This window comes from Onychostoma macrolepis, chromosome 03 (assembly GCF_012432095.1).
Source record: "Onychostoma macrolepis isolate SWU-2019 chromosome 03, ASM1243209v1, whole genome shotgun sequence".
Taxonomy (NCBI): Eukaryota; Metazoa; Chordata; class Actinopteri; order Cypriniformes; family Cyprinidae; genus Onychostoma; species Onychostoma macrolepis.
The window spans coordinates 46,994,039-47,012,117 of NC_081157.1; the positions used below are offsets into that span (position 1 = coordinate 46,994,039).

General features: G+C 37.5%; 2 protein-coding genes and 1 non-coding gene across 5 annotated transcripts; all 3 read right to left on the bottom strand.

Annotated features, from left to right (window-relative positions):
* Positions 1-1,312: 1,312 nt before the first annotated feature.
* LOC131536380 (tumor necrosis factor receptor superfamily member 13C-like) lies at positions 1,313-5,562 on the bottom strand. 2 transcript variants are annotated; one of them, XM_058769269.1, is made up of 3 exons: positions 5,368-5,562; positions 5,117-5,290; positions 1,313-2,049 (listed from the first exon to the last, which is right to left on the bottom strand). In XM_058769269.1, the coding sequence occupies exons 1-3, from the start codon at positions 5,456-5,458 to the stop codon at positions 1,826-1,828; spliced, it is 489 nt and encodes a 162-aa protein (XP_058625252.1). In that variant the 5' UTR covers positions 5,459-5,562; the 3' UTR covers positions 1,313-1,825. The 2 variants fall into 2 exon arrangements, with proteins under 2 accessions (XP_058625252.1, XP_058625251.1); XM_058769268.1 differs by having other exon boundaries at positions 5,117-5,293; positions 5,368-5,560.
* Positions 5,563-8,567: 3,005 nt separating this feature from the next.
* Positions 8,568-17,837, bottom strand: plbd1a (phospholipase B domain containing 1a). 2 transcript variants are annotated; one of them, XM_058769248.1, is made up of 12 exons: positions 17,737-17,837; positions 17,448-17,547; positions 16,464-16,686; positions 15,017-15,100; positions 14,802-14,940; positions 13,799-13,939; positions 13,582-13,726; positions 12,117-12,317; positions 11,839-11,979; positions 11,548-11,733; positions 10,402-10,508; positions 8,568-10,328 (listed from the first exon to the last, which is right to left on the bottom strand). In XM_058769248.1, the coding sequence occupies exons 2-12, from the start codon at positions 17,509-17,511 to the stop codon at positions 10,152-10,154; spliced, it is 1,608 nt and encodes a 535-aa protein (XP_058625231.1). In that variant the 5' UTR covers positions 17,512-17,547; positions 17,737-17,837; the 3' UTR covers positions 8,568-10,151. The 2 variants fall into 2 exon arrangements, with proteins under 2 accessions (XP_058625231.1, XP_058625232.1); XM_058769249.1 differs by having other exon boundaries at positions 17,677-17,783.
* Positions 17,734-17,806, bottom strand: trnar-ccu (transfer RNA arginine (anticodon CCU)). The gene has a single exon. It is a non-coding gene; the product is annotated as a tRNA-Arg (tRNA).
* Positions 17,838-18,079: the final 242 nt, after the last annotated feature.

Here is an 18,079-nt window from a genome sequence, read left to right on the forward strand (position 1 = left end):
CTACTTTTATAATGAATGAATGAATGAATGAGGCATTTATATAGCGCTTTTAATGTGTATTGCAATACACCCAAAGCGCTTTACAATCATGTGGGGGGTCTCTCCTCAACCACCACCAGTGTGCAGCATCCACTTGGATGATGCGACGGCAGCCACAGGACAACGGCGCCAGTGCGCTCACCACACACCAGCTACAGGTGGAGAGGAGAGAGTGTCATAGAGCCAATCAAGTGGATGGGGATTATTGGGAAGCCATGATAGACAGGGGCCAGTGGAGGGAATTTGGCCAGGACACCGGGGTTACACCCCTACTCTTTACGATGAGTGTCATGGGATTTTTAATGACCACAGAGAGTCAGGACCTCAGTTTAACGTCTCATCCGAAAGACGGTGCTTTTTTACAGTATAGTGTCCCCATCACTATACTGGGGCATTAGGACCCACACAGACTGCAGGGTGAGCACCCCCTGCTGGCCTCACTAACACCTCTTCCAACAGCAACCTAGTTTTCCCAGGAGGTCTCCCATCCAGGTACTGACCAGGCTCAGCCCTGCTTAGCTTCCATGGGCAACCGGTCTTGGGCTGCAGGGTGATATGGCTGTGGCATATAATGTACCATAATAAAATAAAAATTAAAATAGATCCTTTTACTAATGTGTATTATACTTGGAATGCATCCCTGGCAATTTAAGAACGGAGAGGCGGTTGTAACAATGTGACTTTCAGTCAGAGCATACATGTTAAGGCTTTTACACAGCAGAAATAAACATGACAACAGCCACTATAGATTAGATAGGATATTTGTATGTGATTTTCTCGAGATGAATGTGTACATCTGAAATGCTAATTTGTGCAGCGATATAAAAGGCTATAAATAGCATATTTTAACAACAGTAAACGACCAAATTCCACATGTGATCGTAAAAGGAAGTTATTACAAACACTCGATAGTGGTTTGAAGTCGGTTCTGAGTAAAAGTGTTCTATTAATCTCATAAATTGTTTTATGAAGCATGATGCTAATATTATCTCTAATGCAGCTGCAGAACAGGTCCAATTCTTCTTCGTAATGCATTTTGTCATAATACTTCACGTAAGGTCGCAAGAAAATGTTTTGTTGTATTTATTTAGAAATACTTTTGATAATAGTTGGGTAAACGTATACTGGGGTTGAAGCGATGTGGCTTGGTAAACGTTTTATTGCCAGTTTAAAGGCTGATAATGGCTGAATAAAAACAAAGAATAATGATAAAAGAATAATAAGGATTATGTCTCATACCTGGCGGAAGTATGAAAGATTCTGCTTCCTTAAACTAGTTTGTCATACATCTTTATTTCAACACATTTACAGGTAAATCCTAGTATTTTAAATTTGTGATTAATCATGATTAATCACAGTCCATGACTGTGATTAACGCGATTACATTTTTTAATCGATTGACAGCACTAGTTTTTATGCAATTAGCAGATAAATTAGCGGAACAAGCAATTAATCACAAAGCCAAGTAAACATTAATGAACAAATATGACTCTCATCTGTGTGCTGGAGATCTCCCAAAATATACACAAGAAAATAATCATCTTTAAAAGGTTTTGTTGAGGACTGACAGATGCCATTGCTGGTGAATCGGTTTCTGCATCTCCTTCCATGTGAAGTTCTCTTACAGCATCATGAACTGACATCCACAGAACTGCACTTTTGATTTCATGAGGTCTATAGTTTGAAGTGAATATGAATACAAGCTGGATTCATATCAAGAGTACAACTGCTATGTTGGATTATTTACCCTCTCTATTAATTCTGCTGTTCACATTACTCTTCAGACTTAAACAGGTTGTCCGGTTTTGGCGGTGACGAGGGCGGAATCTCCCAATTCTGTGGCAGGAAGTGGCAGCCCGTGCTCTGCCCGTCCATTACACAGGCTCCGCCCACAGGGTCCCTCGCTGATTGGCATTTCCTGTGTCTGGCCATTGACGTGGGGCCAAGGTGACAGGGCTTCCTCTTCCTGTTCTATGGTTGTCGGGGTGTGAGGTGTAGAGTCCTTTTCACCTACGGGACAGATAGACAACACTCAGTGTGTTTAAATGCACCTTCTCAATGCGATTATAATGAGATTTTGGCAATATTGCGATTAAACTTTACCTCATGTAAATGCAATACTTTGATCTAAATAATGCAATTAAGCTCATAATTGCAACAAGTGTAATCGTCTTAAAATAGGTGGCGTACTCTGATTTTAATCGAAATATACAGGCATGTAAACACCTTAAATTGCAGTATTGACGCTCTGGCCAAAGTGCGCATGTGCTCGTGACGTACTTGAATGACGTGACATGCACCTGTAATATACGCAGACTGGAAATAACGGTGGGGAAGAAAGCATTGCATTCCTGGGGTGCCAAGATAAACAGAGTTCATGTTGTCGCCGTTTCACGATAATGCAGAACATCAATGGATGTAAACACCAAAACTGGGACATTAAAACATCATAAGGTTTAAATCCTTACTTTGATTATTAGAAATAATGGCATTACTCATGCGCATGTAAATGTAGTCACTACTGACTAGTTGAGCTAATGCTATAAAGCTAACGGATAACACTTTGTTTAACGGATTACGCAAACAGTATTAAGTTGAGTGCCATAAGTTCTGAGTGGGAAACATGTTTGTAAAAATACTCAGAGAGGTTCTGCCTCACAGGAGTAAACCACTATTTCCTTATGAATCATGGTGCCATTATGATTCAGATTTCACACCTGATCTCATGACGTCAATGTACAGTGAGATCATACAGAAGTCTAAAAGGGACCGTTTAAAAAGCGAATGGAAAAAACAAGGTTTGGGGTGTTTTTTTTGCATTCCACTCTGCTGATTTTCTATTGTTTTCCATGTAAACATGCACTAGAGGCATGTTTTTGGTCGTTGCGCTCGTCTCGCGCCTTTTGTAGCATCTCAAGTAAAAGCGGCGCGTTTTAGAACGCCGTGTCCAGAGTTGTTCAGCAAAGCGCGACCTTGCGTTTTCCATGTGAACGTCCTTAAACTTCTTTTAAGATTGACACAGTGGTCTTATGCGGCTCTCATGGAACAAGAATGGAAACCCAGCGTGGTAGAAAGTAAAATAATGTTCTGTGTGCGTGATCGATGATTTCAGTGAGGTGTTTTCAGGTCGGTTCACGGATCACAAAACAGTTCTGGAATGATCGAGCGACATACACCAGGGAGAGCAACTGATTCAAAGGCAAAATTCAGTTATAGCCCACGTTTGTTAGTTTTGACCACCACTGAATCACCACCACGCAGAAGGGTGATGAACAGTAATAAACGCTCAATTTACTGACCTCCTGCTTAAGTCTGAAACCGCAGGGGTTAAATTTAGCAAACAGGAGTGTCGTTGGGTTTTCCGCTGGCGTTCTGCGTCCTGAGGTAGCGGATGCATGCATATGTATGTATGTATGTGTGTGTGTGTGTGTGGACAGGAGACATGAGACATGGGACCGTCCCTGAAGACCCCTCGCCACCCTCCTGACCCCAACGAGGAACAGAAACTCACTAAAGTGTGTGCGTGAGGTTTCGCTGGTTAACTCATTTAGGCTACTGAACAGAACGCCTTTTGCATTCCAACGCGCTGCGTTTCCTTAGATTTTTTTTTTTTCTACATAAACGTGCGCTAGATGTCTTGACTGTTGTGCTCACGTCTAGCACAACGGCGTGTCACTTTAAAATACGCAGTTTCTAGACCGTTTGTTTTCGTTCCGCTGTCCTACAAAAACGGGTTCACTGGTGTGCTTTAAATTCTGTTAACTATATTAGCATACACATTAGTGCACAATAACGGTATGTTTATTCTTAACGCTGTCGGTCGACTGTAGTAACCATTTATTTATCATTTATAAACACAGTTTTACTTCAAATACCAAGCTGCTTTTTTGTTTTTTGGTAGTAGTAGTAGTAGTAGTATGGTTAATTTTTGTAAGGGTAATCATAAATTAGACATGAACAGCCTTTCAAGTCTGTCGTTAGTTTTCCCACAACAATTTCACTGTCATATATTTAGGTAGGTTATATAAATAACAATGTACACTGTAAAAAAAAAAAGTTGAGCCAACTTAAAATTTTAAGGCAACCAGCTTCAGCAGATTTTTGAGTTTTCTGAACTTGTCGTTTTAAGTTTATACAACAAAAATTTGAGAATCTCCCACAAAAATAAGTTGAGCAAACTCAAAAATAAAAAATGTTTTTTTTAAGTTCGCTCAACTTTTTTTTTTTTTTTACAGTGTAGGCTATTAAATAGGCTACTTATTTTACACAGCTGAAACAGAATTTATTTGACAAATTCCAGAATTGTCTGCAAGCTATCTAGATTTGACTAACTAGATATCTTCAATAGGCTATATTTAGGCTTTATTAAGATTTCCCCAAGAAACAGGCAAGAATATTCATATTCTTTCTGATATATCCCCAGATATATCAACCAAAAATAACAAAATAACTAAAATATAATAAAATACCTAACTACATAATACTACTATTGTTAGAAATTGCAACAAAATTAAAATAGAAATAGAAACTTTTGAACTGCGGGTTTCGTCTGGTCAGAGGAGAACTGGCCCCCCGACTGAGCCTGGTTTCTCCCAAGGTTTTTTTCTCCATTATGTCTCAGAGGAGTTTTGGTTCCTTGCCGCTGTCGCCTCTGGCTTGCTCAGTTGGGGACACTTAATTTCTAGCGATTATCGCCGATTTGATTGCACAGATACTATTTAAACTAAACTGAGCTAGACAATGACATCTCTGAATTCAGTAATGAAATGCCTTTAACTGAAAATTGAGTGTTAATCTTATCATTATACATTACTGACACTCTATCCTCCAATTTGATACTGTTAAGTGCTTTGACACAATCTGTATTGTAAAAGCGCTATATAAATAAAGGTGACTTGACTTGACTTGATAACAAGCATTTGAACTTGATAAATTAATCCTAATTATGATTTCAGACGTGGTAAGCAGGAAATTTCTGATTGGCTGTCAGTGTTTTTCTTGTTCATTGGCTAGGGGGAAAAAAAGCACTCTGAAAAGTATTCATAACGAAAGTGAGTTATATAGTCTTGGACCTTACCTGTGCTCTGTGAGGTCCTGCTGTGGCGTCTGTAGATGATGAACCAAAGCAGCAGCACCAGAACCGACCCGCTCGCGACCAGCCCGACACAGATCCACACGACGGGGCTGATGGAGGACCAGGAGTCATCCAGACCTCTGGTGCTCAGCACCGGCTTCAGGACCGGCGGAGGAACTGCTAGAGCAATGAAAGCAGCCAACTCAACATAAAACACACCATCTTGCACTGATCAGCTCAAGAGTGTCACTCACCCGATGGTGTCAGTCCCAGGGATTTGTGGGAGATGCAATGCTTGAGCAGAGAATCCCACTGAGAACCAGGAGCACATGCTTTCCTCTCCATCACTACTGATACAACTGATGAGAATATGACGGGGAGATCATGGGAGGTGAGAGAAACACAACACTGTTTCACTTCTTCATTTGTGATGTCGGAGAGAATGAATCACTGACCGAATCTCTAGAGAGACAAAGAGTGAAACAGCCCAGCAGAAGGAAAATTTACTTTATTTTTAGCCACGTGTTGTTATCTGCACTACTTCTTAAGATAGACAACATAAACCAAATAGAATCAGTGGCTGTAAAAAAAACATCTGTTCATGTTTAAAAGTCTGAATGGGATTCATCAGATCAAGTGTCTGAATTTTTTCTCACTATTGTGACTTTTCTTCATTATGTGTTTGTATCAGCTGGTGTTTTGGTGATTTTTAGTGAATAGAAAGTCAATTCTATTCAAGTTCTCACAGGAGAATCACATTAACTTTCAACATCATCCACTAACTAGCCACAAACGGACACAATATTGACTGTCTTCATCTAAAGTACTACATCTGTTGATTTAATATTTCAAAGTCAAAATGTTTCGGGCCAGATATTGTGGAGGAAAACAAACAAACATACTTTATAAAATCATAACATTACTGTATGAGTAGTTATGAGTAATTGTAATTATGAGATAACATTGAAATAGACATAAAATGTCATAGTTACGAGAAAAATTACTAAAGTGAAAATTATGTCAAAATTGACAAAATGTCAATTATGAAATAAGTCAGAATTAAGTCAAACTTAGGAAAACATTTAAATTAAAATAATAATAATAATAATAATAAAACATATATATGTGTGTGTGTCGAAGCCAACTATGGGGTAAAAAGAAAAGTCAAAATTATGACATGCTAAATACATTACTTACTGTTTTCATGCTTGACTTATCCCTCACCACAAAAATGCACATTTTTTTCCTTTTCCTCTAAATGTTTAAAAAAACTAAACTGAAAGCGTATAATGTAGTGTAGAGTAAATGTTGAAGTGCAAAAATGAAACAAGAAAATGAAACCACTGTGGCGCCGATAGCCTCGTGGGCAGCGCGTCTGGCGTCCCATGTTCGAGCCCCGGCTCGCGGACCTTTCCCGATCCCAAGGTCAAGAGGTTGAGAGATTGAGAAATGAAGTTAAATGGAGAGAAAGAGAAACAATATCAACAGATGGGGAAATAACACAGATGGATTTGAACCAATAATCCTGCGGTTTTCAACCAGCAGGCTGCGAATTAAAATGATAAAAAATAAATAAGACAAAACAAGATTTTCAGGTAAAATTGCTAAAAATCAAGATGTATATGAGGGAATGTTAGAAGTGTGATTTTTAAACCTGGAAGAGTCTTTAAAAAAATATTAAAAAAACTTATGGAAGTACAGTGCCTAGAGAAAGTCTTCATACCCCTTCATTTTATTTTATTTCACATTTTATGTTGCGCTATGTTAAACTGCTTTACATGAATTGTTTCCCCCACATAAATCCACACCCCACTCACCATAATGACAAAGCAGAAACTTAGTACAAAACAAAGCAGATTTATCAACTTTGCAAATTTATTAAAAAAGAAACACTGAAAAAAATGGCATTGCACAAGTCTTCATACCCTTTGCTTTGACACTTGAAATTTAGATCAGGAGCATTCCAGTTTCACTGGATCGTCTTTGAGATGTTTCTATACTCTGACTGGAGTTAACCTGTGGCAAATTCAGTTGATTGGACATGATTTGGAAAGGCACACACACACCTGTCTATATAAAGTTTAACAGCTGAAATGGATGTCAGAGCAAAAACTAAGACATAAGGTCAAAGGAATGGCCTGCAGAATTGTGTTGAGATAGATCTGGGGAAGACTACAAAAAAAAAAAAAAAAAATTCTGCTGTGTTGAAGGTTCACAGGAGCATTTGGCCTCCATAGTCCTTAATGGATGAAGTTTGAAACAATCAGGACTCTTCTTAAATCTAGCCTCCTGGCCAAACTGAGCAATCGAAGGAGAAGGCTCTTGGTTAGAGAGGTGATCAAGACACTGATGGTCACTCTGGTTGAGCTCAATGATCTTATATGGACATGGGAGAAACTTACAGAAGGACAATCATCACTGCAACACTCCACCAATCTGGACTTGATGGCAAAGTGACCAAACTCAAGCTTATCCTCAGTAAAGATGAATGACACTCTGATTGGAATTTACAAAAATACACCCAAATAACTCTCAGACTATGAAAAAAAAAAATTCTCTGGTCTGATGAACCTCAATCCCTTATTCTTGTCAGAGGGAAACCAAGCACCGCTTATCACCTGTATAAGACCATCCCAGTGGTGAAGCATGGTGGCGGCAACATCATGCAGTGGAGGTGTTTTTCAGCGGCAGGGACAGGGGAAGTGATCAGAGAAGACAGAAAGCTGAATGCAGCTAAATACAGAGATATCTTTAATGAAAACCTGGTTCAGAGCGCTCAGAACCTCAGACTGGGCTGAAAGTTCACCTTCCAACATTACAATCACCCTACGCTCACAGCCAAGACAGTGCAGGAGCTGCTTAGGGACGACTCTATGAACGTCCTCGAGTGGCCCAGTCAGAGGTGGGACTTGGAACCAATCAGACAACTTTGGAGAAACCTATAAATGGCTGTCCACCGATGTTCCCCAGCCAACCTGACAGAGCCTGGGATGATCTAAAGAGAAGAATGGCAAAAAAGAAAAGAAAACACAACCCAAATGCAGATGTGCAAAGCTTGTTGCATCATACCCAAAAAGACCTGAGGCTGTAATTGTTGCCAACGTGCTTTAACTAAGTTTTGAGTTAAGGGTATGAAGACTTGTGCGATGTCGGTTTCCTTTTTAATAAATTTGCAAAGTTGTGATAAATAGTAATTTAAAGCATAACAAAATGTGCAAAAAATGAAGGGGTATGAAGACTTTCTATAGGCACTGTAAGTAAAATCTTAAATTAACATTTTTCCAAGTTATGTTGAGCTCTAAAATATTTTAGCAGGTAGAAACCTATCCTACTTTGGTCAAAAATTACTGTAATAATAATAAAAACAAAACTGGACCGATCAAGAACAAGTGAAGAATAACTGACTGAAGTGAACCTGTGTCCAACAAAAACACTCAAGACTGAGAAATGAGGCTTGTGTTCAATCATTCATTGGTCGAATCAAATTTTAAAAAATAAATAAATCACCATCACATGCGGCAGATTACAAAAATTTTGATTGACAGCTTTAAATTGACATTTAAAGCTAAAGGTATAGAAGACACTCGAACACTAACAAAGGCACTTCTGAGTCACTTTCCCTGAGAGAAGAGATCTGGTGGTGGTTAAGGACAGACCCCCCCCACATGATTGTAAAGCGCTTTGGGTGTACAGCAATACACAATAAAGCGCTATATAAATGCCTCATTCATTCAGAAGAGATCCGAGAATACAGCTAAGAAACATCACAGCAAAGGACACGTCAAACAAGACATTCCAGTCGTTTACATTTACATTAGAAACTTTGTTTTTGTTGTTCATTAGGATCTTTGACTAGATTTAAAAAAACGACAATGATGTTAACGTCCTCCCTTTTAAGATGTTAATCTGTGTTGCAGTAATTTATTGTATGTGGCAGAAATGGGTTTCCATAAAGACATCCTACGGTGAATCATGAAATAAGTCAAAATTGTGGCATTCTAAGTCATGTTTATGAGATGAAGACAAAATTATGACATACCAAGAAACATTTATGTGAAATGTCAACGCAAGTCATACTGATGAGATGAAAAGTCAACATTAACAAAAAGTCCTATTATGCCACTTTTGACTTTTTAACTCATAATTTTACCTCTTAATTTGACTTAGTATGCCAATTTTAACCTAGTATATCATCATTTGGCCTTTTTACCAAACAGTTATGACTTACCATGCAAATTACAATCTAGTATGTCATAATTTAGACTTGGTTATCATTTCGCCTTTTTACCACAAAATTATAACTTACTATGACGTACTATAGACTTTTCACCTCAATTTTAACTTAGTATGGCATAATTTTGACTTTACCTTATAATTACGATTTAGTATGTTTAGCATCAACTTTGTGTTTCAAAATTTCATTATTTTACCTCATGATTATGTCTTATATTTTAACATTTTGACCTAGTATGTTATAATTTCAACATGTCATAATTTCAGCATTTTATGTAATTATAACAGTATGTAAATTTTGACTCAGTGTTTCATAATTTTAATGTTTTACCTCATAATTATGGCTTTCAACTTAGTGTGCCATAATTTCAAATTTTACCTCATAATTAAGTGTCAATTTCAACTTTGTGTCATAATTTAACATTTTTACCTCATACATGTGTGTGTGTGTGAGACTTAGTTGTCAATTTTGACCTAGTACATCATAATTTCGACATTTTACCTTAGAATTTTGACTTTCAAGTTATGACATTTATTATTTATGGCAATTATGATTTACCAGGCATGTTTTTTATCTTGTGTGGTGGAAATGGGCACTAAAGTATTACGATTTATTTAATCTATCAATCAAGAGAGACGTAAACATTCCTGGACTGATTGTCAAATGGCAGCTGTAGAGTTTGGTGCTGATTATATGGCTCAAAATATATGCTTCATGAAAAGATTGAAGGGTTCAGATTGGTTTTAGGTGCTAGGTGTCGCATAGAGAGTTCAAAAGCAGGCCAGATGTGAAATCCCATGATCCTCAGGGGTGGAAGAGCTGCGGCTGCATCAGGACGAAGCTGAAGTTGTATTTCGGAGGAAGACCCTGATGGGACGTGCTGTTGAATGCCTCCCAGGAGAAGACGGGAAGCCCTCCGTCTGTGGTTGGGCCGTTCACCGCCTCCGCCACGAACTCCTGAGCCATGTGCAGATCTGTCACCTGACCAGAGAGCAACAGAGTATCAGGAGCTGAAGACTCAATCTGATTGGTTAATGACAGGCTGTCAGCTGACCTTGGTGTCGTAACATCCTCCGGGACTGGCTCGATGCTCCTGCAGGTCGTTACGACAGCAGATGGACCTACACGGGTCGCCCTGCGAGTACGGGTCGCTCTTATAATCTGAGCACAGATTGACATGATGATTGACAGGAGGAGACAGTGATTACACAAACATTAAAATATAAGAATGGCTTTTACTGTGAGAGGTTTAAAGGCTAAATGAACCAAAATGTAGTAACTAGATTTTTATTCATGTATTGTTTTTACCATTTACTTTGTTTTAATTGGAATACAAATGAATGCATGTACACATTTATTTATTCGTTTACCAAACCTAAAAACCACTTTAAAAAAAAAAAAAAAAAAAGATATAAAAATGGAAAAACATTAAATAAAAAACATTTAATCATTTGCATTTGTTTCTATGGAAACTTAGATAAGTAATTATGTTTTGATTTTAATATTTTATTGTGACCATTGTAAGTTTTAATAAATTCCATTTATTGTAAATAGAACTAGGCTATTCTGCCTAAAAAATAAAATAAATGTTAACTGAAGTAAAATATCAAAAGAACTTGAGCTTATTTTATTTCAGCTAACTGCTAAGGCAACATTTCTCATTTTCATTTTATTTAACTTGTAGTAAAATAACTAACACTAAAATAAAAACTATTAAGACTAAAATAATAATAAAAACTGTATAGACGAACTAAGAAAAACTTTAAATGAAAATGGAAACTTTTATAACTTTTTAATAATTTTATTTTATTTGCATCTCTTCTCATTTTCATTTAGTTTACCTGAATACTAAAATAAATTCAAACTGAAATAAAAATTAAATATAAATGATAGACATTAAAATTAAACAAAGATTACGAAATATGAAAAAGGAAAAAACAGACATAAAAACTAATTCAAAATATTAATAAAAACTAGCACAGTGACACTGGATAATATATATTTATGTGTGTGTTTGTGAATTAAATAAATCTTAAATCACGTGGCCAGCTGCATTAAAGGTTTAGACTAGTCTTACAAGTTAGTCATCTCATTTTTTTTCTTTAAAACTGGTTATCATTTAAGACATTTGGTTACCTAAAGAAGTGAAGTCTAGAAGTGACATTATCAGGAGTTTGGAAATGTTGTGACTATTATTTACCGTTGTATCTCATGATGTGTTTGAGGGAGCTCAGGTCGCTGACGGACGACTGGTCACGGCGGAAGATCTTGGCGCGAGGGCAAAGGTCGTATGAGAATTCGTCGCCATACTCCTTCCACATCTCCTCATATCCACTCAGATCGTAGATCTTACGGTGGAAAGGCACATTGTAGGATGGCCAGTAACCTGTAGACACATACACTTACTATAGCAGTAGATGTACAACATGTCCCGGTTTCATTTCACCCCAAAGTCAAGAAGAAATGAGAGTGAAGTGAGTTTTGGTCTGACCTCTGCGCAGCGTCTGCGTCTGGTCTGAATACTCCACCAGCCCCGGGATCTGCTCCACCACAGTCAGTGCTCCGTCCTCCAGACTGCTGCTCAGATTCACTTTACTCACGTCCACAACCATGTACTGGTTATTATACGTCCCTGAGCGACAGATAAAGCACAGGATCAGACAAACCCGCATGACGGAGCAAACACAATCCAGAAAGCCAAAAACTCAAAACATCAGCTGATCAGTAGCTTCATCAGAAACTGCAAATGAGTGAATGTTGATTTCTGACCAGAGTTGTATCTGGAGAAGGTTTTGGCCCACTGCTCTCCAGTGTTTGCCAGTGCGTGTGCCAGTCGAACCCTCTGCCAGGAGAACAGGCTGGCAGGAGTGATGTAGGAGTACAGCGAGGTGTTGAAGACGTTATTGGTGGTCTGAGTCATCATTAGACCGCTGCCCAGCAGATAGAAATCATCCAGAGACACCAGAAACCCTGAACACACATTCATAGACATCAGCCATTACTGAACAAACATTCATAGACATCAGCCATTACTGAACAAACCACACACTATATACACACTGCCTGCTAGTTTACAAATACTACATGATGCATGAATTCAATTTAAAAAAAAAAAAGAATACTACTACACAATGTATACTGTCCTACTGCTTTAAAAACAGTACATTATAAATAACTAAAAGAGTGTGAAATGATTGAGTGTTAATGAGAAAAATGAGTGAGCGAGTGAATTAATTAATAAATGAATGAATGTGTGAGTCAAAGAATGAGAGAGCGAATTAATAATTGAGTGAAAAAGTGTGTGAAGGAATGAGTGAATGAGCTGGGAGGTGAATGAATGAGCAAGTGAGTGAAGGAGCAAGTGAATGAATGAATGAGAAAGCAAATGAATGAATGAGCGAGTGACTGAATTAATAAGCGAATGAATGAGTGAGTGAATGAATGATTGCGAGAATAATTGAGTGAGCAAATTAACAACTGAGTGAGCAGGTGGGTGAATGAATCAGTGAGTGTGTGAATGAATGAATGAGCAAAGAATGAGAAAGCGAGTGAATGAATGTCAAGTCAAGTCACCTTTATTTATATAGCGCTTTTAACAATACAGATTGTGTCAAATCACTTAACAGTATCAAATTGGAGGACAGAGTGTCAGTAATGTATAATGATAAGATTAAACACTCAATTTTCAGTTAAAGGCATCATTATTGAATTCAGAGATGTCATTGTCTAGCTCAGTTTAAATAGTATCTGTGCAACCAAATCGGCGATAATCTCTAGAAATTAATGAGTGAATGAGTGAGCAAGTGAACGAATGAGTGAGTGAGTGAATGAATAAGCAAATTAATGAGTGAATGAATGAATGAATGAATGAATGGAGTGTGTGAGTGAATGAATGAGCAAGCGAATGAATGAGTGAGTGAGTCAATGAATGAGTGAGTCAGTGAATGAATGAATAAGCGGGTGAATAAGCAAATCAGTGAGTGAATGAATGAGTTAGCAAATGAATAAGTGAGCAAGTGAATGAATGAATGAGTGAGTGAGTGAGTGGAGCGAGCAAGCAAATGAGTGAGTGAATTAGTGAGTGAGTGAATGTGAGAATGAGTGACAATGAATGAATGAATGCATGGATGAATGAATCAATTAGTGATTTAGTAATGAATGAATTAGTGAGTGATTGAGTAAGTGAATGAATGAATGAATGAATGAGTGGATGGATGAGTGAGTGAGTGTGTACCAGGGTAGCTGCTGAAGGAGAGTTTTCCGGTAGCCGTATGCGGCTCGCTCAGTCTGAAGTCCCAGTGTTTGTAGATGCGCATGGTGGCGGCGTATGTGTACCAGCTGGAGTGAGCGAACAACAGGTTCTCAAAGCCAGGCAACATCTGAAACACAGCGCAGATGAGAAACCATCACATCCACTGTCTCCTGACGTCAGTTATCATGATTTCTGCTACCTTTATGAGTGCAGAGCAGTGGCCCATCGGAGGAGCTTTATACTGCTTTGAGCTGGACATCCTGTCAGGAACCAGCGCCGGGATCAGATCCAGCAGATCACCGACCGCATTCAGGAACTGAATGGCAAACTGGGACAGAGGCTACAGAGAGAGACAGGAGTAAACTTCTGATCAAAACCAGCTTCACCTTCAACAGATGCAAACATGATTCAGAGACCAGATACAAACACAAACACACCGACTAATACTAACACTTAAATAAACCGCAGAATTGTATTTACGAAAAATAATTCTCTTTGTATTGTTTTCACACAAAATCTAGTGAAACTCTTAAGCGTTTATGGCGTTTTTAATGTTAGAAATAAGACAATTTAAAAAAACAGAGCTTTTAAAGTCAATTTTAAACATGATAAATAGGACAAATAATGGAAATGGAGCCTTCATAAATAAGAACTCTTCCTAAATGTTTGCGGCATTTTTAAAGAAAATTGGAGGAAAAGGAAATAGATCCTTATTAAAAGAACAAACTATTTTTTTAACCGTTTAACTCATTTTTATAGTAAGAAATAGATACAAAAAGGAAATTGAGCCTGAATAAAACAAATAAAAACTCTTTTAGATGTAACTTTTAAAGTGAGAAATAAAGCCTTTTTGGATGATTAAGTCCTTTTTAAAATAAGAAATATGAAAAATAAAGGAAACAGAGCCTTAATAAAACAAATGCAACATTTAAACAGTTTTGCGTAATAAATAGGAAAAAACTGACCTTTAATGAAACTGTTTTTCAATGTTTAACTCATTTTTAAATAATGAAAATAAGTCAAAAACTAAGTAAAAAATTTGAAAAAAATTAAGGAAATAGAGTAATAAATATATTTTACTGTAGATATTCAAGTAATCTGTAAAATAGGAAATAAGGAAAATAAAAGAAATGCAGCCCTAATAAAATAGACAAAAACTAAGAGAAAAGTATGTGAGGACGAGCTGCTCTTCCTCATCTCACCGTCCTCCCGTGTTGTTTGGCCCAGTCGGCCACTCCGGCCTGCAGTCCGTCCAGCTGCGCCAGAATCAGACCCGTGTGAATCCACAGAGGATCAGAGGTGTTACGCTTCACCTGACTGCGAGACCACTCGTCCTGCTTACTGCAAAACAACACACACGTGATCATCACACACTGTCTGGAGCACACACACAAAAACACAGAGGAGTGTCACTCACGCCATGAAGCGCTTCACAGCCACCAGCGTTTTGGGTTTCTCGATCAGCTGCGGGTACATGTTGGTGTAATGATCAAAAATCTGCCTGAAACACACAAAATACAAGTCACTATACAATACAAGCGCTACATTTTAGCTCAAATAAACTGACAACCCAAATCATACATCCGGTTGAGAACAGTGTTGTTTTATATCATGTTATTTACAATATTTTATATTATCACTATAACTAATAGCTACACAATTTTACACTATTATATACAATATTATTTATATAAAATTTTAAAAACTATTTTTCAGTTTTCACTTTAATTTGTAGTAATTTTGCTGTCATTTTTTGTATTTTTTAAATGTCTATGTATCTTTTATTAATTTTAGTTTAGTGTTTTTGTCATTTTTATTAGTATTACAGTTTAGTTTATCATTTATTTGTTTAGAAATGGGTAAAAAAAAAAAATTGTTTTAGCTTCACTTTTAGTTTTATTTATTTCCAGTTATTTTAGTGCAGTTATTATTAATTTTACTTTTCTCGACTCATATCAAACTCAAGAAAATTACTTTTTAAAACTACATTTTAGCCAAGTTTTTAAAAATCAATATTCATATTTTTAAAATAATACTTATACTGATATATTGTGAAAACAATAAGAATTTCACACTTAAAGTTTCTAATGTGAATTAGTCATTATTTATGTTTGTTATTTAGTTAGTTGGATTAATTTTAATGCAACATTTCTATTTAGAATTTTTACTTTTTCATCTCATATTTAAGATATTGTTTCAGCTTTATTTTAATAAATAAATAATTTGTTAATAGTTTTAGCTGTAGTTAATGGTAATAACCTTGGTTTCAAAACCTGTTAATGAATAACTAAAACATGAACCCAAATCTGAATGCAATCTTTAATACTGATTTCACATGCAAAAAGTCTTGCCAATCACCTGAGGGCTCATTTACATAAACACGGTCACTTATATAAGTGTGACTGTAGCATAAACAGTCTGTTCAAACAGTAAAAGTCATTGCACACTGGAGTTCGAAATTATCGTCCGAAATTTTCGCACGTTAAAAAATAAATACAACCTCACGTTGTGTCAATCATGTTTACACACTGCCTCCAAAACTTTTGTCCATCATAAAAAAAATTTGGAACGGCTTCGATTTTCTGCGTTTTCACGTCAGTAGCAAGCATTTTGATAGGACGAATGCGAAAAAAAACTCTTTTAGGGTCAGAAAGGAGGTGTTAAATGATCATGAATAACTGAATTAACTGACCATTTTTAGTGTGCAAAAAATGAAAAACTTCACAGAAACAATAATGTTGCAGGAAATAATTTCAGGATACAAATTAGGAAGCGATTGGCTTTCACAACATCTGAATGAAGCAGGTTGTTGAAGGCGTGAAGGCCTGAGAAGATGAAGATGGTCTGGAGGTACAGAGACTCACGGCGCAGTGAGGAAACCCTCCAGATATCCCGCCAGGAACATGGTGACGTCGTCCGGCTCCGCCGTCTGTCCGTATCCGGCGCGGATCTCCAGCACGCCCCATCCCGTCGACGTCAGCGTGTCGTTATAGTAACCATACGCGTCGCCCTGCAGGTCCAGGACACCCTCCTTCAGCAGAACGGCCTTGTGGGTCGAGTCCCAGTACGCCGTGGCCTTCAGCAGCTCTGGATTAAACACACACAAAAACACGTGACATTATACGAAAATGAAGCACAGAAATAATGTTGTGATTCTTATGACTTATGTGGGCATCTGCTACTTCCTTAAATATACTTTATGCCGTTTTAACCAGAAGAGGAACTTTTTTCAGGATGTGAAATGAGAAATTAATACTCAAAATTCACTTATTTGGAATATATAATAATAAAACACACTAAGTCTGTTTTCAATTAAGTTAAAATATTACTTTAAATCTTTTGAAAGTTGCTTTGGACAAAAGTGTCTGCAAAGGCATAAATGTAAATATAAATCTTAAAAGTTCTGCTATTTTTCCATTTTATTTATTTTTTTATTTTTTATTTAGACAATTCCTTTTAGAATTTTATTTGATTCTTTTTGTGCATTGCTATTCTATCAGTAACTTTCTGTGGGGAAAAAAACATTATATTTCCTTACAACTTGATCTCTTTGTTAAGTAACCATAAAGTAACTGCAGACACATATCAGGCTTCAGATTGAGTTTTACAGGATCATGTGCTTCTTCAGTCAGGTCATGATCATTATAATAGACAAACCTGCAGGGTCAGTCAATTCCTCTCTAACTCACTTAAAACACACTTATGAGCAAAACAAAAGCAGAGTGTTTTAAGAGATTAGACGCGGATTTGCACTGAACATATGGTCATTTAAACCTATAAAACATTGATTTCACGATATAACAACACGAGCTTCATTAAAGCCAAGGTTCAATAAACGAGTTACTTACTGTCGCTTCTCGCTGCTGCAGCAAAACAAGCGAGAATTAACGCACAAACGCTGCTGTTAATCATGTTTGTGTCGGTGTTCAGTCACATGCAGCGCAGAAACTGAAAATAAAGTGGGAAGTCCGTCAGCAAAGAGCTTCCTTGTGACAAAACGACATGAATAAATCCCAACGCGATCCTCACGGACACACACGAGATAACGTGAAACTACGTTTATAAGACGCGACTCACACACACTGAATGACACGATAAACACCGACACACATCGAAGACAAGAAAAACAAGCTTCACCCCAGATGGGACTCGAACCCACAATCCCTGGCTTAGGAGGCCAGTGCCTTATCCATTAGGCCACTGGGGCGGATGATACCAGCGGCGGGGCGGAGACCCTTATAAAGGCGTCCAATCGGACTACGCTACGCTCGATGCGGAAGCGAAATCACTACTAAATTAATGCTGCCTTCACGTGCTATCGGAATTATCCTAAATACTGGTTTCCTAATCGGAAATTGGACGTGAACGGCCTCTCAAATCGTATTTACTACTCCTGGAAATAATTTCGAAACCCAAGTTTCCGAGTTGGGCGGGTCATAAACTTTAAACATGGTGGAAGGGACAACCATTGCTGTTCTCA